At 36.6% G+C, this 23,335-nt stretch overlaps 1 protein-coding gene across 1 annotated transcript; it reads right to left on the reverse strand.

Moving 5' to 3' along the window:
• Positions 1-1,470: 1,470 nt before the first annotated feature.
• Positions 1,471-19,685, reverse strand: LOC123550779 (chromatin assembly factor 1 subunit B-like). Its single transcript, XM_053540066.1, has 13 exons — positions 19,541-19,685; positions 19,022-19,127; positions 18,620-18,646; positions 17,073-17,181; positions 16,225-16,328; positions 12,674-12,770; positions 9,782-9,907; positions 7,771-7,917; positions 7,459-7,559; positions 5,781-5,832; positions 3,783-3,908; positions 2,826-2,940; positions 1,471-2,525 (listed from the first exon to the last, which is right to left on the reverse strand). Exons 1-13 carry the CDS (start codon positions 19,661-19,663, stop codon positions 1,902-1,904), a joined length of 1,857 nt encoding a protein of 618 aa, XP_053396041.1. The 5' UTR covers positions 19,664-19,685; the 3' UTR covers positions 1,471-1,901.
• Positions 19,686-23,335: the final 3,650 nt, after the last annotated feature.

The raw sequence follows: 23,335 nt of genomic DNA on the forward strand, positions 1-23,335 counted from the left end.
ACTTATACTTTCTATACCGGTAATCACAAATAATTTGTATTAGATGTTCACAAAATGTATTTAAATTAAAAGTCACTGTCAATCTTCACAGGTGGCAGTATCATTGATTGGTCACCCCTTCCCCACCCTAAGACCCCTGATACCACCCTGAAAAAAATTCTGACATTCTCAGGTGTTACTTAATATCCCCACCCTACAAGACCCCTGATACAATCATGAAAAAAAATTTCAGCTATCAAATTTCTGGGTTGTATCAGGGGTCTTGTAGGATGGGGATATTAAGGAACACCTGAGAATGTCAGAATTTTTTTCAGGGTGGTATCAGGGGTCTTAGGGTGGGGAAGGGGTGACCAATCTGATTGGTGATTGGCAATCAATGATACTGCCACCTGTGTCAATATTGAGATCAACTTGAGTACTTGTGTATTCTATAAACATTCTATAATCTCAAAAGACTCGTGTAGTAAATTGACAGTTTTTATGTTTTACGTTTTTTTCGCACATGCTGACAAACATGTTACTAATGACTCATTTTATGCTGATTCCCAGCCTTTGAACTGTCGAAGCAGTGAAAGCGTGGTACCTATCATAATCAGTCGTCGGTAATGTACGAGAGGATCCGATTGAATTTAGAGATTTTAACTGGTACATCGGTCATAATTAACTATCGTTAAATCGGTCTACTTTGATTAGTCCAGCGGAGACCAGTCCATGATAGTTTGCATATTTGATATTCGTAGGCGGAGACTGCTTCTGCGGCCACCGTTGAAATTATCGATAAATGGGCGGGGTTAAACTAATAGCACGGTTTACGACCCGTTAATCAGTACACATGGAAAGTTGTTTATTGCAAGTTACAATCGAGTAAACGACCGAATGTTGATGATTTTGTTGGGGAGTTTTGTAAAATATACAATAACCGGGCTACTGATGCTTCAAATTTATGGTTGCCCGGCGGGCTTCCGCCGGTATTTTTTTGGTAGCCCGACGAAAATTTCTGGTAGCCTGCGGGCTCCGGGCAATTGATTTGTCAGACACTGCTTTAAACATGTTTTTACATATAAATTAAAAATCAACTCAGCTGAGACTGAAAATGTTTTGTGAACACAAGGCCAGTGTATCAAAAATGAACTCAATCCACCTGTCATTTTACAAGTTACAACGGGTGCAAGCACGGACATGGTGACTCCATTAAAACCACCTCCTGTACTTCCTTTACTGGGATACAAGTTCAATCTGAACAGATAAAGTGACCTTCCTTTTGGATATCCATCTAAACCTTTCTCTCCCCCCGTTAATCCTTTCTGTCTAGATTTCTCGTTAATGGTTCCATGGTATTTCCCATCAAAATCTTTGAACGGATTTCAGTAGACAATACACTTTCAAATGAAACAAAACTTACATGAGCTTACCAGGCATCAATATTTGATATATTTTAATAGCACTGTTATGTAGAACTCAAACAACAGCTCTGTAAAAATTGAGCCACATTTATTTCTTGAGGACTTGTTTACATAACATTAAATATACCTGGTTTACCTGTACATTTTTTTCTTCTATTACGTATCACTAATATATCCATGTTTTTTTTCTCTATGAAAATGTAATCTCTGCAGCCTCTTCCTTCTTGTAGATTCAGTATAGCACTATGTTTTATAAAGGAAGTCAAAATAAGAGAGACTACAGGGAGAATACAAAAAATAGATCACAATGTAGTTTAGTTTTCATTTTGTCCAATATATTGCAGCTGTTTTTTGTTGTTTTTTTTATAGTTTTAAGACACTTTCTTGAAACATCACTTTATAATTTCCTTCAAAAATATCAACTCAAATATTGATAATTTAAAGACAAAATACAAAAGCCAACAAATCACATGCAAAAATATTTAAAATAATTTCATTTCAAGATTTTTCTCCTTTATTTGTCTTTGGGGACTGACTATTACTGTTAAAAAGTTGCAATGTTGTCAGCTGTACACGTTTTGGCGTACTCTTGTCATCTCCTGTTTTATTTTTAGCAACACTACCAGTCTTTGGGGTGGTGGCTATTTCATCACATTTTTCCTGACTGTCGTCATCAATCACAATACAGTCTGTTATATTTTCAGTTTTCTCTTTCAAAACTTTTGTCTTCTTGTCCGGGGTTTCAATTTTCTTCTCCGAGGTTTCTGTTTTCTTGGGTTCTCCCGAGTTAACTCCCTTAGACTTTGGACTTGTATATGTTGCTAATGTTGTAATTTGCACATTCCTGGGTTTTCCATCGGCAGATTTTACCTGTATAGATGGTACTTTTGGTGAACCTAAATTACTGTTAGAATCTGTTTTCCCAGGCAGGGAGCTTATTGTAGTTATTTGTATATTTTTGGGTTTTCCGTCTGAAGATTTAACCTTGATTTCCATTGCTTTAGGTTTAGCTACAGGGGAGGTAGTTTTGCTAGAATCAGTCGTCTCCCTTGAATCATCAGTAGAAGATTCTAGAACGAGGTGAAGGTCATCACCTCCAGTTTCTGTCTCCATGGCAACATCCTGCAACACAAACTACTAAATAACACACAAGTTATAATGCCTTTAACACTACAAATCTGAATTACTTCTTAAATACATAATACAAAATAGCCATACAACATACTAGTCATTTTATATGACTAAATCCTGCTGAGCATAATTTTGAATTTTGATTTTCGCAAAAGCAGTATGGCAAAATACTGGTTTTCAGTCACTGATATGCAATATTTTTCTTCATTTTTATATGAAAACTCAAGAGATATGTGTTAAAAACGTATAATGTGGAAAAAAAATACAGCCAATTTTTTAAACCTTTTTTACCTCTTCAACATTTTTAGATTCTTCATATGGCACTCCAAGTTCACCTTTCCCAAATGTTGCCAGGGTACAATAACCATCTGTAGACGAGGCAACAAGTGTACGGCCATCTGTTGACCTAGTAAACATGACAAAATGTCATAAATACATACTAATGAAATATTCAAAACTTCTGTACCATTATCTGTCAGAGAGAAAACACCTAGGAAACAAAGATATCTAATCAATCAATATTTTAACAATGATTTCTGTGGTTGTTCTGGGTAAGGGCAGTTTGTCAACAGTATTTTAGTTATGTAACGTTGGGCAGTTGAATTAATCAGTGTTCCTGGATACTGTACCAGTACTAACTTGTCCTCCACAAGTGACAGCCAACTTCTCTACATGAAACAGAGATGGAGGATGAAATGATACAATATCTTTTAGCAAGTCATCATGGAGAACATACATCTCAACCAGAAATCAAACTTGCAATCCCATGATCCGTAGATCTGCATTCTCACTATTGAGCTAACGGGCGGACTTGAGTACTAACTGCAAAGCATATTAGATAATACAGAACTTTACTTTTGGTAAGATGTTACTACAACAATTTTTGCTTCAATTCATACAATATTTGTGCATTACTATTTTACTTCAAGCAATTCATTAAATCTACTGTATTTCACAAAGACAACTTAAAAATTATCATGAATATTTCAATTCATTAGGTTGTAACAAACAATATGCATGCCATTTGACAACTTTCAAGATTTTGAATGGTAGAGGAAGACCCCAGGTGCCATTCTGGACATTATTTCAATACCCTGGTATAACCATTTACATTCAACAAGTCTGCTGGCTGAATTTCTTTCATGACAAACCAAGTGAGGCTTGAACAAACACACAAAATATGCAACCTAATCACTGGGCTGAGGATGACTTGGATGTTTCAGAGCAGTAAGTAAGAGCTATACATACCATGCCAGATCACTGAGCTGGTGATAATGTATGTTTGTGATAAAACCAAATGGCTGTGCCTGTTGTGTGTCATACAGCTGGATTGAGTCCTCAGTGGCTACAGCAAATACCAGTCTGTATGGTAAACTGAAAACAGATCCAGTATTTATAATAACCCAAAAGAAAACAAGGATAATGGTAAACTGAAAAACAACAGGAGCTGTCACTGTAAATGGACATATTATGATTATAAAAGTCATAACATTTTAAAGAAGTACTGATTAAAAATATTTGTTTTAATATAGACTTTTAATAATGGTTTGTGATATTACATAATCATATACCAGCGTTGTTCCAATAAATCGTGCTTTTGGAATAAATCATTTTTATTGACGTACGCTTGCAATTATTTTACATACATGTATAGGTTGTCTATTTCCAATACACTATAAATGAAAGCACCGGAAAAAGTCGTCACATTCTGTACTGAATACGAAATAAGTCCTCAATATTCTGTTAAAGAAGTTGTAAAAAGGTTAAAAGGCATCAGAATGTTTAGCAAATACTATTTGTAAGTGGCACCACAGATTTTCTATGGAACATTCAGAAGTTGTGCCCCAAAGCGACCAAAAAGCTGCCATGATAACAATATACAGCATACAGGGGAGCATTTTGAGGAAGGATTTACATCACCTTATATATGGTCTACGGTAATGATGTTACAACATGCACCAGCCGCCACTATGAGCTCTAATTTAACTTCTTGTAGAATCGTAACTCAGAAACACATTTTGTTATTTTTTGACTGTATTCTTAAACGCCGTGTTAAATTACTGTGAAAACCTCGTGATTTGAAGTCAATTCTTTTTCATGTTATTCCCAATATCTACAATTTAATGGGACAACCCTCGTATGTTAACAAGAGGGTCATGATGACCCTGGATCGCTCACCTGAGTAATATGAGCCACATGTTTCAAATGGCAAACTGATGCTAAAATATTAAGAAGGTAGATCAGTAGGTCACACTCATGGTTGCTGAAAGTCAGTTTTAAGATCGGTAAGCAAAACTGTACGTCATCCAAATTTCAAGGCTGTATCTTAAAAAACAAGAGAGGTCAACAGGTCAAGGTCACAGTCAAGTGATCCCTAATTGCTTGGGGTCATAAGGTAATTATAATTAAACAGTCTAGGAAATATGATCTAACAATTTTTATTTTTTCCCCGGGGCAGGGCCTCTTTTCACCCTAAGGACATAATTTGAACAAATTTGGTAGAGAAACACTAGGAAAGGCAACATACTAAATACCAAAAGCCTAGGCCTTGCATTTTTTAGGCAAGAAGATTTTCAAAGTTCTTCCTATATAAGTCTATGTAAAACTTGAGACCCCCGGGGCAGGGCCTCTTTTCATCCCTGGGGCATAATTTGAATAATTTTGGTAGAGGACCACAGGGCAATGCTATATACAAAATATCAAAGGCCTAGGTCTTGTGGTTTTATACAAGAAGATTTTTAAAGTTTTTTACTATATAAGTCTATGTAAAACTTGTGACCCCCAGGATAGGGGCTCTTTTCACCCCTGGGGCACAATGTGAACAAATTTGATAGAGGACCATAAGATGATGTCACATGCCAAATATCAAGGCTCTACGCCTTGCAGTTTTGGACAAGAAGATTTTTAAAGTTTTTCCTTTTGGTTGCCATGGCAACCAGAGTTCTGCGTGGAATTCAATTCTTTGAATAATTTTGAAAGGGGGCCACCCAAGGATCATTCCTGTTAAGTTTGGTATAATTCTGCCCAGTGGTTTTCAAGAAGAAGATTTTTTTAGAAAATGTTGACAGACGGACGACGCACGTCACACGACGGACATTGAGTGGTCACAAAAGCTCACCATAAGCCTTTGGCTCAGGTGAGCTAAAAAGCTGCTGTCTACAGCTGTACATACAAAGCGAGAAAGGTACTTGTATTACATGGTTAGGTGACTGAAAGTAACATTTTTTTCAGTTTAACTACACTTACCAGAAAAGGGTGGAGTATTTCTCCCACTCTTTCAAATTATCACTCTGTTTATCTGTAAATATACATTAAGTGTCTCGTAGTTAAGATTACATAAAAATGCCGTATGATACAAAAGTAGCTCTATACCATTCAGATTTTTTAGTAGAATTTTAGACTTGTAAACTGCTAAATAAACCATCATTCAATAAATTATGTATTAAACTTCAAGTTCCCATGTCACATTAAATACAACTATACTTTGTTTTTGGTGCCTTACTTAAAGATATCTAATGTCCATCTTCAACTAAAATATTTACTTCAAAAGTAGAAAGTTCTCATAAAGTTTTTAACTTTACCACATGTACAATGTAACTGTGTATGTAGAGTTACTTAAAACAAGAGGGCCATGATGGCCCTATATATCGCTCACCAGAGCTGATCTTGCCTACTGACCTAGTTTTTGACCCCACATGACAAAGAGTTGAACTTGACCTAAAGATCATCAAGACAAACATTCTGACTAAATTTCATAAAGATTTGGTTACAACTGTGGCCTCTAGAGTGTTCACAAGCTTTTCCTTTGATTTGACCAGTGACCTAGTTTTTGACCCCACATGACCCAGATTCGAACTTGAACTATAGATTATCAAAACAAACATTCTAATTCTGATGAGTTTCAAACTTAAATTGTGGTCTCTAGTGTTGAAATCTTTCCTTTGATCTGGCCTAGTGACCTAGTTTTTGACCCCACATGACCCAGATTCAAACTTGACCTAGAAAAGATTAAGACAAATATTCTGACCAAGTTTCATAAAGATTAAGTCACAAATGTGGCCTCTAAAGTGTTCACAAGCTTTTCCTTTGATTTGACCAGGTGACCTAGTTTTTGACCCCACATGACCCAGATTCAAACTTGAACCAGAAATCATCAAGCCAAACTTTCTGACTAAGTTTCATAAAGATTTGGTCACAACTGCCTCTAGTGTTCACAAGCTTTTCCTTTGATTTGACCAGACGACCTAGATTTTAATCCAACATGACCCAGTTTCGAACTTGACCTATAGATCATCAACACTAACATTCTGACCAAGTTTCATAAAGATTGGATCACAAATGTGGTATCTAGTGTTCACAATCTTTTCCTTTGATCTGATTTACTGACCTAGTTTTTGACCCAACATGACCCAGATTCAAACTTGACCTAGAGATCATCAAGACTAACATTCTAGAAGACCAAGTTTCATAAAGATTGGGTCAAAAATGTGGTCTCTAGAGTGTTCACAAACTTTTCCTTTGATCTGACCTACTGACCTAGTTTTTGACCCCCACATGACCCAGTTTCGAACTTGACCTAGAGATCATCAAGACTAACATTCTGACCAAGTTTCATAAAGATTGGGTCACAAATGTGGCCTGTAGAGTGTTCACAAGGCAAATGTTGACGGACAATGGACAATGACCGGTCACAACAGCTCACCTCGAGCACGAGCTAAAAATTCAGTGTTGTTTTTAGCCGTTGAACACATCTGAGTTTAGCTATACATGTACTGTGTACTATTTTAGACCTCATGTAAATACATCTGAACTTGCTAATGTATGTCTGCATTAACTGTTCATATTTTCAATAATGAAATAGTCTTGTATACCTTCAACTTTGGCCTTAAAAGTAAAAGTCAAATATTGTCCATATATACAATACCTTGTTCCAGTTTTCGAGGTACTTTTCTCAACTGAAACTTGGTAGGACAACATCGGGCAGCTATAGTCACCTTGTCAGGACTTGGCAGGTATAGAGCTGGTCTGAAATCAAAAAGTATCACAAATCATATCCTTCACTATGTTATACAAAGAAATGGCTTATAAAAATCATTTATGATTTTTCAGTGTACTAAATCTATGAAGTAAGTCATCAGACTAAAGGTTACAAGATAAAATTCATATATCAGACTGCAATTATTTACATCACAAACTGACACATACACGTGGCATTGTGTATTTCTGTCAATCTTACTTTGAAAGACAATTTCTGGCGAACACAAAAGTAGCATTTGTGACAGGGTCTGCCTCAACACAACCTGCTGGAACAATCAACAACTCCCCATCTGGTGTAAATGTCAGCCGTCGGAAAAACGAACGCATAGTATCATCATGAAACATCCTAAAAGCATAAAATAAATACAGTTGAACTTCAATGGCTCGAACTCGGATCTTTCGAACACCCGGGATCGCTTGAACTCTTCGCCCAGTCCCGGATTTATTCCTTCTTTATTCTATATAGTTCTACCTCGGATTGCTCGAACTTCGATAATTCGAACTCTCGAACTCATTTGGTGGTCCCCTCGGCTTACTTACAGTGATAATTACACCTATTCAGTCGAACAGACAATTTTTTGCCGGGATGGCTTGTGTTTACAAAGTTTTTCACACTTCTGCCTGACATTCGCCTTTAACCGGCGCGTGCGTAATTTTCACACGCTTAAGTAATTAGCGTCGGTATACGAAAAACAAATTAAACAATGTGACTTTCGTTCACTGCAATGCTTTAATGGGCTTTGATTTATACGAATAAAATTATTTAAAATGATTGAGCAATGTACATACTACGTCTGTCTTTATTTTTTTTCTGCATAAAAATGGGAGATCCGACTTCAACTTTCATACTGCTTCATAGTAAAGGACCCGGATACGGAAAGCAATAAATTTGATAATATTTGTACTGGACTATGATTCAAAAAGGTTTGTTATTCATGTCTATCTATTTGATGCTGTCTTCACCAAATTCTTATAATTATATTAGTGTTTTATTTGTGTTTTTTCCGTATCATGTCATGTTTGAAAATAAATATTCTAACACAATCCGATTCATTTTCCTATTAAACAAAGAAGGCTGGAAACAGTGAATTATTAAACAACAATTCACTGTTCTGACGTCACAACTATTACGTCATAGCGTCAAGCGGCGTAGTTGCGCGCTGGAAAAGAACCCGACTGAAAACGGGCAAATATTTAATGCATGCCGACAAGGGTGTACTTTTAAAGTTCTTGATAACGTGTTAGAATCGAAATAATATATCTCATTCAGTGATCTGCTCTTGAATAAATCACTGTTTGTCGTTCAGATGCGTAGCATTATATCACTCGGGCTACGCCCTCGTGATATAATTCCTTCGCATCTGAACTCCAAACAGTGATTTATTCAGCGACAAATCACCGATGAGATATATTATTTCTTAAATAAAGCATATTTCAGCGTTCGTTTTTTATTTATCATCGTATCATACTCACATTTAGGTACAATATGACAATATATTACGATGTAAGGTTTGTAACACATCATGCCCTCGAATTCCCAAATTCAAAATGGCCACCATTTGGATGGCTCGAACAACGGAAAACTCGAACTAATTTCCACGGGACCCTCGAGTTCGAGCCATCGAAGTTCGACTGTATACATAATATACCCCTTTTATCCACCATGTTAAAAAAAATCATATTTTTAATTTAGACATGCACTAGGCAATTAAGTTGCAAGAATGTAAAACAAGAACTTACGACAGTGACCATTTTAGAAAGATACAATCAAAGATTTATGACATTACTGAATACTGTGGCTTTGATAGACAAGTGAAATTAACAAATTCTTTCCAATTTTCTGAGGCATTCTGTAACAAGCTAATGTTTGTTACAGTAAGTCACACAAGCACAATTTAGTGATATGCCAACTTCCAAGCTTTGAACAGTTAAGAAGACCCCATGTGCTTTTATGTGCATTATTTCTGGTACAGACAAGCACCTTGGTAGAACCACTGACCTTCTTAAAGCCAGTTAGATGACTTTAACTCCAAGGATTTAAGCGGCCTTGGACCCATAAAGGTTAGAGGTAACAAAACCGTAATATATTCTATAAAGCAGTTAAAAAAAATCACTGGCTAACATACAAATTTCAGCTACTGTGTGAGACAGACATGTTTATCTACTGACGAGACAGACATGTTTATCTACTGACAGGCAAGTAGTTGTACCTGAAAGACTTCGGTTTTGTGTCCTTGTTCTCTTCACTATCTGTTGTTTGAGGTTTTGGAGGTAACACCATCTTCTGTACATTGTGAATACATGACCTACTTGATACGTTATATATCCTACACGATCTGCATTAAAGTAAAAACAGTCTTCTACATTATATCTCATGAAATATGTTTTTACTGTGAATGGCTGACTAGGATAACAGATATATGCTGATTAAGCAAAAATGAAACTCCTATAAAAAAATCAGCTTTTATTTCTTTCCATTTTACATCAATAACCATTAATATAAGTCTTTCTATACGTAAACTCCTTTTTAAAAAAAAAGGCATCAAAACTAAATATTAGGTTTACCCTATAGTGGTCTTTATTCACAGGTTACACTGCAAATGATTAAATTGGAAAATAAACTGGTGGTCTATATAGTCCACAGGTCATCTTTAATAGTCCATATGTCACCTTTAAGAGTTTACAGTCTCTGTCTACATGTCGTTTTTAGTCTACTGTCCTGCCTACAGGTCGTCTTTAGTCTACTGGCCTCTTTGTACAGGTCGTCTTTAGTCTACTATCCTCTGTATACAGGTCGTCTTTAGTCTACTGGCCTCTCTCTACAGGTCATCTTTAGTCTACTGGCCTCTCTCTACAGGTCATTTTTAGTCTAGTGGCTTCTTGTCTACTGGTCGTCTTTAGTCTACAGGCCTCTGTCTACAGGTCATCTTTAGTCTAGTGGCCTCTTTCTACAGGTCATCTTTAGTCTAGTGGCCTCTTTCTACAGGTCATCTTTAGTGGCCTCTGTCTACAGGTCATCTTTAGTCTACTGGCCTCTGTCTACAGGTCATCTTTAGTCAAGTGGCCTCTGTTTACAGGTCATCTTTAGTCTAGTGGCCTCTTTCTACAGGTCATCTTTAGTCTAGTGGCCTCTGTCTACAGGTCATCTTTAGTCTAGTGGCCTCTGTCTACATGTCATCTTTAGTCTAGTGGCCTCTGTCTACAGGTCATCTTTAGTCTAGTGGCCTCTGTTTACAGGTCATCTTTAGTCTAGTGGCCTCTTTCTACAGGTCATCTTTAGTCTAGTGGCCTCTTTCTACAGGTCATCTTTAGTCTACTGGCCTCTTTCTACAGGTCATCTTTAGTCTACTGGCCTCTGTCTACAGGTCATCTTTAGTCTAGTGGCCTCTGTCTACAGGTCATCTTTAGTCTAGTGGCCTCTGTCTACAGGTCATCTTTAGTCTACTGGCCTCTTTCTACAGGTCATCTTTAGTCTAGTGGCCTCTCTCTACGGGTCATCTTTAGTCTACTGGCCTCTCTCTACAGGTCATCTTTAGTCTACTGGCCTCTCTTTACAGGTCATCTTTAGTCTAGTGGCTTCTTGTCTACTGGTCTTCTTTAGTCTACAGGTCATCTTTAGTCTAGTGGTCTCTTTCTACAGGTCATCTTTAGTCTAGTGGCCTCTGTCTACAGGTCATCTTTAGTCTAGTGGCCTCTGTCTACAGGTCATCTTTAGTCTAGTGGCCTCTTTCTACAGGTCATCTTTAGTCTAGTGGCCTCTCTCTACGGGTCATCTTTAGTCTACTGGCCTCTCTCTACAGGTCATCTTTAGTCTACTGGCCTCTCTTTACAGGTCATCTTTAGTCTAGTGGCTTCTTGTCTACTGGTCTTCTTTAGTCTACAGGTCATCTTTAGTCTAGTTGTCTCTTTCTACAGGTCATCTTTAGTCTAGTGGCCTCTGTCTACAGGTCATCTTTAGTCTAGTGGCCTCTTTCTTCAGGTCATCTTTAGTCTACTGGCCTCTTTCTACAGGTCATCTTTAGACTACTGGCCTCTGTCTACAGGTCATCTTTAGTCTAGTGGCCTCTGTCTACAGGTCATCTTTAGTCTAGTGGCCTCTGTCTACAGGTCATCTTTAGTCTAGTGGCCTCTGTCTACAGGTGATCTTTAGTCTACTGGCCTCTGTCTACAGGTCATCTTTAGTCTAGTGGCCTCTGTCTACAGGTGATCTTTAGTCTACTGGCCTCTGTCTACAGGTGATCTTTAGTCTAGTGGCCTCTGTCTTCAGGTCATCTTTAGTCTACTGGCCTCTTTCTACAGGTCATCTTTAGTCTACTGGCCTCTGTCTACAGGTCATCTTTAGTCTAGTGGCCTCTGTCTACAGGTCATCTTTAGTCTAGTGGCCTCTGTCTACAGGTCATCTTTAGTCTACTAGCCTCTTTCTACAGGTCATCTTTAGTCTACTGGCCTCTGTCTACAGGTCATCTTTAGTCTAGTGGCCTCTTTCTACAGGTCATCTTTAGTCTACTGGCATCTTTCTACAGGTGATCTTTAGTCTAGTGGCCTCTGTCTACAGGTGATCTTTAGTCTACTGGCCTCTGTCTACAGGTGATCTTTAGTCTAGTGGCCTCTGTCTACAGGTCATCTTTAGTCTAGTGGCCTCTTTCTACAGGTCATCTTTAGTCTTCTGGCCTCTGTTTACAGGTCATCTTTAGTCTAGTGGCCTCTGTCTACAGGTCATCTTTAGTCTAGTGGCCTCTGTTTACAGGTCATCTTTAGTCTACTGGCCTCTTTCTACAGGTCATCTTTAGTCTACTGGCCTCTTTCTACAGGTCATCTTTAGTCTACTGGCCTCTTTCTACAGGTCATCTTTAGTCTACTGGCCTCTGTCTACAGGTCATCTTTAGTCTACTGGCCTCTTTCTACAGGTCATCTTTAGTCTAGTGGCCTCTGTCTACAGGTCATCTTTAGTCTACTGGCCTCTTTCTACAGGTCATCTTTAGTCTACTGGCCTCTTTCTACAGGTCATCTTTAGTCTAGTGGCCTCTGTCTACAGGTTGTCTTAAAGAGTCTACAGAGCTTTCTATGCATTTGGTCTTTAGCAAGTTTGACTGTATATTTACCTGTCTGTACTGAGAGTTGCAACAAACTCATTTTTAGGATCCCAGGCTACACCCTGTACAAAACTTTTATGTTCATTGAAAATTCCCATCTTTTGATCTGAAAAAGCAAGTACATGTCATAACAGATATGCCAAATCAAAGGATCTTTGAATTTCTGTTAATCTAAAGGCTGCTGACTTTGAACTAGTTGTGCCTACCACCTAAGCTATATTTACTAGAAGTTGAATTCTTTTATGTGATGAATCCATATGGGTCACATGCTGGTCAGTATTTCTACATCCAACCCTGCTTGTGCTTTAACAAAGTCCTGAAGAGCACCAAGTCTCTTACTCTACAATTAAAGTTGAGAAGTGGCTGTATGACATAAGCTACTGGTGTATTTTTGCCCAGCAATAAAACTCTACTTGTTGAAGGGGCATTTGTCTTATTTGATGCCATAGGAACCACATTTTTATGTTGTCTCAACGGCCCGCAATCTATAAACCCACATAACTCCATGAAAAAAACTTCCTGTATAATATACATTATGGTAGAATCTGCCATTTGCAGCTGACAGTAGTATAGACAAGAGCACCGCCTTGCGGGTGCTGACGCTCATCTGATTTTTTTTTGTGTAATAGAAATATTGTCCTACCCATGATTTTCTAAGTCTAAAAAGGGCCATCATTCTTGCAAAAAGCAGGATAGAGTTATGTTTCTTGATGTACAGTGTCCACTTATGATGGTGAAAAACTGCTGCAAGTTTTAAAGCAATAGCTTTGATAGTTTATGAGAAAAGTTGACAAACACAATACTCAACCAATAAAATGATTTTCTAAGTCCAAAAGGGGCAATAATTATTGCAAAAAGCAGGATGGAGTTATGTTGCTTGCTGTACAGGGTCAGCTTATGATGGTGAACAAGTGTTGCAAGTTTCAAAGCAATAGCTTTGATAGTTTAAGAGAAAAAGTTGACCTAAACATAAAACTTAACCAAGAAATCTGATATTTTCTAAGTCCAAAAGGGGCCATAAATCTTGCAAAAAGCAGGATGGAGTTATGTTTCTTGCTGCACAGGGTCAACTTATGATGGTGAACAAGTGTTGCAAGTTTTAAAGCTATAGCTTTGATAGTTTAGGATAAAAGCTGACCTAAACCTAAAACTTAACCAAGAAAACTGATTTTCTAAGTCCAAAAGGGGCAATAAATCTTGCAAAAAGCAAGATGGAGTTATGTTTCTTGATGTACAGGGTCTGCTTATGATGGTGAATAAGTATTCAAAGTTTCAAAGCAATAGCTTTGATAGTTTAGGAGAAAAGTTGACCTAAACATAAAACTTAACCAAGAAATCTGATATTTTCTAAGTACAAAAGGGGCCATAAATCTTGCAAAAAGCAAGATGGAGTTATGTTTCTTGCTATACAGGGTCAGCTTATGATGGTGAACAATTATTCAAAGTTTCAAAGCAATAGCTTTGATAGTTTAGGAGAAAAGCTGACCTAAACATAAAACTTAACCAGGCAACGCCGACGCAGACGCCGACAACCGCTAAAGTGATGACAATAACTCATCATTTTTTTTTCAAAAAATCAGACGAGCTAAAAAGAGAAGAAGATTTTCAAAGTTTTTCATAAAGCCATATCGGGAGAATAGCCCTGCCTCCTGGATTCCATATTTTCAACAAAACAGCTACTCGGAATTTTCAGGAACGCTTTTCAGTGTTTCCCACCCAGCTAGAGGTGTACTGGTCAGGAACCCAGGCAATCCTTGCGTGTATCAGTGCTATACACTGGGCACGTTAAAGAACCAGGCTTTCTATTCGCAACGAGCTAGGCTAAGTTAGCCGGACAAGCCTGTATCTGATTTCTGATCTCTCTGTGGGGGCTTTGTCTCACTCTGTCCCTCTGGTCAGATCGCTCTGTGTCTGTACTAGTAGAGGATGATTTCGCGCCCTGTGTGGCTGCAGTTGCTGTAAAGCGCCTTTGAACGTGTTTATCATGAAAAGGGCGCTATATAAATCTGGTATAATAATAATAAAACAGAATTATTGAAGGAATTTCGCGGAGTCAACAAAAAAACATTGCTGTCAAATTATTTCAAAATCAAGCCACCATTGTCACCTAAGATTTTCATAGTTCTCCCTTTAGCCAAATAAGTAACACTAGTAACTCCCTGGCAGCCATGTTTTTTTAATGAAACAGAATGATATAAAGGAATTTGGTACAGGGTCACTTAAGGAACTTTGCTGTCAAATTATTTTGAAATCTGGCAACCAGTTTCAGAAGAAGAGTTTACCACATTGTCATATAGGGAAAACTAACCCCTCCCTAAGGCAGACAGAGATTTTTTAAGTTTTTCCTCTTTGATGCCATGGCAATCAGAATTCTGCATAGATGATCTAGATTTGAAGGAATCTGAAAGGGGACCACCCATGAAACGTTCCTCTGAAAGTTTGGTTGAAATTGGCATAGTGGTTTAGAAGATGTTCTTTAAAGAAATTGTGGATGACGGATATCCCAACAATCATAAAAGCTCACCATTAACACTTCATGCTCAGGTGAGCTAAAAATATCTTTTACTATTAAAGTTACTGTAAACCTAGAAATGTTCGCGGATACTATATTTTGCGTTTTCCAATACATGAACATTTTCGCAGATACAAATTTTTGCGGAATCATATCCATCGCGAATCCCGCAAATATGAAGTCGCAAGTGAACATATTTAGTATTATAAGGTAAGTATCACTGCATAGTTGCATTTATAGTATTCTCGAAAACATTCAGTTTTATTGTATCCTTCAATTATAAATGCACCCTATTCCTTTTCATCCATATCAACGGTTATTCACACCTCCAATTATTGACAGTCAGTAAATTGCTGTTATTACACTGTCATTTGTTTGCCATTTAAATAGGCGATTAATCCACACTTTGCAGAAATAGACACAATATTTTACTTACAAATAATATATCGTATTGGCTGCCGACTGCAAATTGCACGTTTATGTCGTTCGATAGATGCATACTGTTTTTGTTTTATCCCATTTGTCTTACGGATCGATATTGAAAATGCTGTTGCTTCATAAATAAATTTGTAAATCAATTGAAATAATGTGGATTTGTGCACTCATGTTATACAATTACGGTGCTAGAATATGAATTATTAATATCCAGGTATGTGTAAGCACAAAACCATTTTATAGCGATCTATGTAAGCTGAAGCTAGAATATTTCGCGTTTTTGTTAGAACAGTTTTTCGCGGCTATTTAATTTCACAGAAATATACTACCTGCGGAAGGCGCTAATTTAAAAAGCGCGAAAACAATTCTAGGTTTACAGTATCACATGATCATACCTTCTGTGGACAGACAGACAGGGAGAGGGTTCAAATGGTAAGTCCACTCTATAATGATATACTCTATAATGATATGCTAATATGGGACAAACAAAACAATCATCTCACAGGTGTGCCATTTATTAACTTAACATGTATAATTTCTACAACCACATGCTAACTAAGAACAGCAAACATCAGTTTAATACGTTCCAGACCAATACCTGACACACAGTTACCTTTAGTAAGATCCCACAGTATGGCACTATTATCTACTGACCCAGATATCATATACTTTCCATCCGCTGACCAACAAATATCATAGATATCCTCCAGATGACCCCTGAAATACAATTTCATAACTTTTTTTTACTTTTTAAATGACATTCATATACACAGTATACACAGACTGGGAATCCCTTGTGACTGGAAACAAGAAGCTGCATTCAATAAACGCTTGATGCCCCCGGTGGCATCCTTGTCAATACAAAGCAACCTAAGTCCAAAACGAGGTCAAGTTCAAGGTCAAGGTCAAACTGAGGTCGGGTGATGTCTGAAGATGGGGAATGGTCACAGGTTACATCTGCATTAGTATCAAGTCATTCTAGTATGGGGTATTGAAGCTAGACGAAATGGTCCCATTTGGTTAACCTCTTAAGGACGGACGAACGAACGGATGAACAGGACAATCACTATATGCCTCCCGCATCAGTAGATGCCGGGGGCATAAAAAGATTAATGGCAATAATGACATACAGCAATCTTTTAGGCAATTTCTGAAGATCACAGAATGACATGTATAAAATAATACAGATTACCTACAGAAAGTCAGTAATGACACGATTTAATAACACATAACATTATTTTCTTGGCACTTTCTTAGGAATATAACCTAGATAGGTAATACTCTGAACAAACATTAACAAACACAATGACAAATAAATTCTAAACAGTTGTGAATATTGCACAGTATCACCAGCTACAACATACCAATTCTTAACAACACAAATGTCAGTTGTCGATCAAACTGAAAAGTACAAGTGACATGAAAATTCCGTACAGCAAAGGCAAAATGTAAAATGTATACCTGAGAACTTTCAGCATGCCCCAGTTTTCTTTATTATCCTCCTCATCTTCTTGGAATATATTGTTCACCGAGCATGTTTCACTTAACTTCCAAAATATAATCACACTGTCTGTAAATATATAATACATAATATATAATTTTAAATGCATTTCCTCAGAAATTTAATCAACTGCATGTGAAAATTTCTTGGCCAGTTTAGGGTCAAATGTCAACTCAATCCCAACGAAAAACTGTTTTTAACAGTATGTTTTTTCCTAATTTAAAAGCTAAAATTCACCCCATTTTTCCCCCAGCCAAAACTGTACCTATGAAATCTTTAATTTTGAAACACAAGGCAAAATGCAATATTAAAGCATTTATGACCATTATGTTTCTCAATGCAACCAGAGCTCTTCATAAGCTTTTACATTAATGAGTATTTTGCTCTCAAAATTTATAAATGAATGCTGAAAGCTGAAATGCAAAGAGTAAATTTATAGCGTAACTAATAGCTGGTTAAGTATTTTACTCTCTGAATTCTAGACTTTTTGCTGAAAATTGTAAACACTATTTTATTTCAAATGCAGCAGAAATTTTTGTATTTGCATTTATTCATCTGTTGTGACATATATATATCTCGGTATACATTTTTCAGTAAAAGCATTTAATCTGACTTGAATCATGACTGGTTGTCAACTTCAACTGCAAACATGTGGGTTTGTCATGTTATTCTCTGAACAGATTTATAGGATATGTGACATTATTCTCAGATTTTACGTTTTAGATGTCTTTCAAACCCCCATAACACTAACCAAAGGAATATACTAGTCCAAGACTGAACAGTCTTCTCTGTTACTAAATATCTCGAATATTTTTCTTTGCTTTACTGGACTGTTCTGTCAGAGCACTGAAACCTTTCAAAGAAATTATTTTCAAAATCAAACCACTAACTTTGGAGAACACATCATTTTGGAGAAATCTGAAGAATTAGACAAATCTGAATTGTCTAAGAGGAAGGGTGTGGGGGGTGGGGGGTTCCTGGAAACATTGATGTAAAATTGTTTCAAAATCCAGCAAACGGTTTAAAGAGATGTTTAAAAAAGTTTTTCTATGGCCTGAAGGTATTTGGTAGATGGGCATCTAAGAGACATTTCAGTAAAATCAGTTTGTTTGTTTTGGGTTTAACCCTGTTTTTCAACAGTATAAAATCAGTTTGAAATCCTAACCATCTGGTCTGCAGTTTCAGTGGAAATTTAAAGGTTTTCCATGTACATGTAGACATATTGAGAAAGACACTCTCACCAAATGAAGGCCATGTTTTCAATGAAACTGCGTGATTTGAAGGGATCTGGTAGAGGGTCATACAAGGAACATTTCTGCAAAATTACTTTGAGCAGCAGATATCTAACCTGCTACATCACCACCGCAGCAGCTATCCTAGACAAAAACTGATTATCTATCTTATCGATAATACAACAGAAGGTCTCAATTGTTACTGAAAACAATAGAAAACTAAAGAATAAGTGTTGGGAGGAAAGTAAAAATTTTAAATTGACTGTACTACATACCATCTCCAGCTGTGGCCAAGACATCACCTGTAACAAAAACACTAAAACTTATAAACTTTGCAAACATTTAACTACTCACTTTTTACAGTGACTTACTGGAATACATGGCCTAGAATAAAATAGCAGGTTTGAATCCTACAGTGAGTATAGAATAATTTATTGTTCCTCTCAAAAACTTTACACCACTTGTAATTTGATAATCAATACCAACTAAATTTATCAGTAAATATCTCAAAAATGAAATGATACATATATTTACTGTCAGATTTGTACATGTATATTATCGGTGTAAAAATATTCTTTCTGCCATCAAAATTCTATATATACAGTGGAAGCATTAACATACACTCAGAATCATAAAGTCTTTTCAATACAAATGAATGATGTATGTAGAAAAATTACCATCAGGAGAGAATCTGCAGACATTTACAGCCTTTGTGTGTCTCTTCAGGTTGGCTAGAAACTCCACACACGCTTTACCATCCAAATCTTCTTTAATCTGCCATATCTGCACAATAAAACTTGCATAACTAGATACTTTCAAACTGTATAGTAGGAATATTCCATCCTTGTAGCAAGATTAACTTTTAAAGGTATATACCATTACACTCTTGATTAAAATTACTGATAATGCTGTATTAATGATTTTAATAATAACATTCTGTTTCATCAGTTTCCAAGCAATGAAACACGAGAAAATATATGTAATATGTATAGGTACTAGTGAAATACGTGAATAATATTATTTCTAGAATATTTTCATGTTATTTGTACAACCTACACCTTTTTCACTAGATACTATTTAATCTACCTTTTATCTGTTTCACTAGATACAATAAATCTAAGTTTAAAAAAAAGCATCTTAAAACACGAAAAGTATAGGAAAGATTTCAGTTGTACCATATCATACACAATACTTACTCTAACAAATTTGTCAACACCACCAGAAACCAGTCTTCTCACTGGTCTGTTACCTGGCTGTACATCTACACTATAAATAGGATCACGCTCGTGCCAAGATATCTCAGGCGTTGTAACTTTCATCCTGCTCAATTTTCAGCTAAAATCTACAACAATATATACAAGTTGGTGAAGATGCCTGACAGCTGAAGTTGATTCTTTACTGATCAAGATAAAATGTTACTTTTAAAACCATACATAAAAGTGTATCACAGTTCTAAACATAAAAATATAAGATATATTAAATATGGATCATTTTATACTTTTTTTAAAATCAGAATTGTACTGATCATTTCAACCAATACACAGAACTACTCCATTGTCTAGGTTTTAGTCTCTGCTTTCAAGAAATCATCGAGTTTCTTTTGTGCTTTTTCAAAAAATTCAAAGTCTTAGAAATGAATGAAACTCACAAATTACCTTTATTTATGCATATCATAAGTAAACCAATTAATTTTGAGGCCAATTTCAGCAGTTTTGAACTCGGGTCTATAAATGCATCCAAATGAAAGTTTGTTATGGATTATCTGTAAATTTACAGAATAGGAGGAAGTCTAGTTGAAGGCCTCAACAGGGCCCTGGGCTGTCGCATTCTTTTTCAAAGAGGTCTGGCCATGATGTAACGTCAGCAGCGTTCCCCAAATGCTGGTCAAAATAACTGACGTTAGATTGTTTTATATTTCTGACGGGCAATCTAACGTCAAACTTCAAAGGACCAAATTAATGAAGGATAAATCACAGTACACGGTCATGTAAACATATTGTTTTATTGGTTTTATCGCTTGCGCAAACAGCGTGTAGACACGGTAAATGCTAATCATGTACTGTACATACATAGGTTCAAATCACCAGAAAATTTGTATTTTTAAAAATTATTTGATAATTTTTACATAAATTAACTACAACTATCACTAAAGGTGATGAATGTACCCTGCAGCATGCAATGACACAGTACACTGCAAGTTGACGCACACAAGACTGCATAATTATGTGGACTGTATGTATATAGACTGTATGTATACAGTATAGTAACAAAAAACAAAGTCCCACAACTATGCAGAACATTTATGTAAAAGAATGTATCATGCACCATGCACAACTAGGGTTGGTACTGATCACTTGTGTGAAGTTTCATTAAATTGTGTGCAAGTGTTCGGAAGATTAGGCGCGCACAAGATTGCATATATGCAGACTGTATGTACATAGTATGTTAACAAGAAACAAAGTCCCATAACTCTGCAATTTTTGTTGTTGAAAGAACCTAACATACCCCATGCACAACTACTGTTGTTACTGATCACTTGTGTGGAGTTTCATTAAATTGTGTCAAGGGGATGAGGAGAGATGGTGCACACAAGATTGTGTCTATGTATATAGTATAGTAACAAAAAAACAAAGTCCCATAACTCTGCAATTTTTTTCTCTGAAAGAACCTTACATGCCCCATGCACAACTACTGTTGTTACTGATCACTTGTGTGAAGTTTCATTAAACTGTGACTCCTAAGTGTGACCTTGACCTTGAAGCGAGACATTCAAAACATGCGCTCTGCACATCGTCTCGGTGTGGTGAACATTTGTGTAAAGTTTCCTTGAAATCCTTCAAGGGGTTCAAGAGTTACAGAGCCAACACGAAATTACTAACGGACACCAGCGTCATAACATAATACGTCCCTTTGGGCGTATAAAAAAAAGTTTGTGAAACATGTCAGCATGCCCATTCACGCACTGCAGTACGTGAATCACGCACAAAATATCAAATGCACGCATAAAAATCACTTGTTGGGTGTACATGCACGCAGAGATTCGGAACTCCTACATTCAACTGCTAAATTGCTGTTTATTTCATTGTGCACTTGCCGATTGTTTGGTATGGTCTAAAACGCAGATCCAGTCGTGATAAATTCGTTTCCATCACCGAACTCTCGGCGTAATTGTCAGCCGCATAGAGGGGTTTGGTAAGTGTTTTAGTCAGACGTCACATGGGTCGTGTGCAAAAAAAGTATCGATACGAAATGCGGAAAAGCATTATAGCTTTTATGAACTCAGCAAATGGGTAATTAACAGTATTTTCTTCGATATTTAATTGCAATTTTGATACACATTTCATATCTGTAATAGTTTCGGCATTTATTACTGATCGGCGATTTTTAGTTTTCAGTTGACTGTATGTTATTTCGGACGAATCTAGTTCTGTTCACGAAATTGGGAAATACATGAACCTTGCTGAACACTTATTTATATTTAGTATGATATAGGGAGGGGCATTTGTTTCAGAATTTCTTATCTTAACTTTGGAAAAACATTTTAAATTTTCTAAAATTATCTTGTCTGTTATACCCCACCCACAAGAGTTCTGCATGAAAAAACATGTATACACCAATTTCAATAGTTCAATAGTTCAATAGAAAAAAATTCAGATCTGCCATGTAGTGTACCCTGAAATTTTGAAGTGTACCCCTACTTTGCAAAGGCAGGGGGTACATGTACCCTTAATTTCAAAAAGGAGTGGGCATGCTGCATGTATGTTAAAATGTACTTGACCTAGAATCACAAGAGTCATGTTAGACATGGCCAATCCCCCCGCCGAGCATATTATAATTGAAGGCTAAAGTTCCTGGCAAGTTAGTGTCTGAAAGTATTAATTTTGGGGAAAGCTTTGAAGAACCGTTTAGTTGTGGTCCACATCAGGGGTTTTAAAGATGTGGAAGAAAGAATAAGTCAGTGGTGAGGTGGTTTACTGCTAAATCTGATTAATTTTCATGAACAATATAGCTATGATGTTTTTCTATATGGCTACTGTAAAAAGAAGGAATGAAAAGCTAATAGTGAACAAGAGTGCCAGAATGTCACAATATACGCCCGTCACAGCAAATTTCTTTACTCTAGCAGCTGTATTTGCAAATGGAATTTTAATTTTGTGGTTGTTTAGTAATCATTGTAAGTTTTTTGTTTTTCTAAGTCCACAAAAAAACTCCTTACCAGGTAGAGATATCTTAAAATACTCCTAAAATTGGAAAGTAACATCCACGTTGTACCACAGAAAAGTGGTCTTGTTTTTTCCCTACGGTCAATTATAACAAGAGCACCGCCTTGCGGGTGCTGACGCTCATCTGATTTTTTTTTGTATAATAGAAATATTGTCCTACCCATGATTTTCTAAGTCTAAAAAGGGCCATCATTCTTGCAAAAAGCAGGACAGAGTTATGTTTCTTGATGTACAGTGTCCACTTATGATGGTGAAAACCTGCTGCAAGTTTTAAAGCAATAGCTTTGATAGTTTATGAGAAAAGTTGACTTAAACATAATACTCAACCAAGAAAATGATTTTCTAAGTCCAAAAGGGGCAATAATTATTGCAAAAAGCAGGATGGAGTTATGTTGCTTCCTGTACAGGGTCAGTTTATGATGGTGAACAAGTGTTGCAAGTTTCAAAGCAATAGCTTTGATAGTTTAAGAGAAAAAGTTGACCTAAACATAAAACTTAACCAAGAAATCTGATATTTTCTAAGTCCAAAAGGGGCAATAAATCTTGCAAAAAGCAGGATGGAGTTATGTTTCTTGCTGTACAGGGTCAGCTTATGATGGTGAACAAGTGTTGCAAGTTTTAAAGCAATAGCTTTGATAGTTTAGGATAAAAGCTGACCTAAACATAAAACTTAACCAAGAAAACTGATTTTCTAAGTCCAAAAGGGGCAATAATTCTTGCAAAAAGCAAGATGGAGTTATGTTTCTTGATGTACAGGGTCTGCTTATG

This window comes from Mercenaria mercenaria, chromosome 4, assembly GCF_021730395.1.
Source record: "Mercenaria mercenaria strain notata chromosome 4, MADL_Memer_1, whole genome shotgun sequence".
Lineage (NCBI taxonomy): Eukaryota > Metazoa > Mollusca > Bivalvia > Venerida > Veneridae > Mercenaria > Mercenaria mercenaria.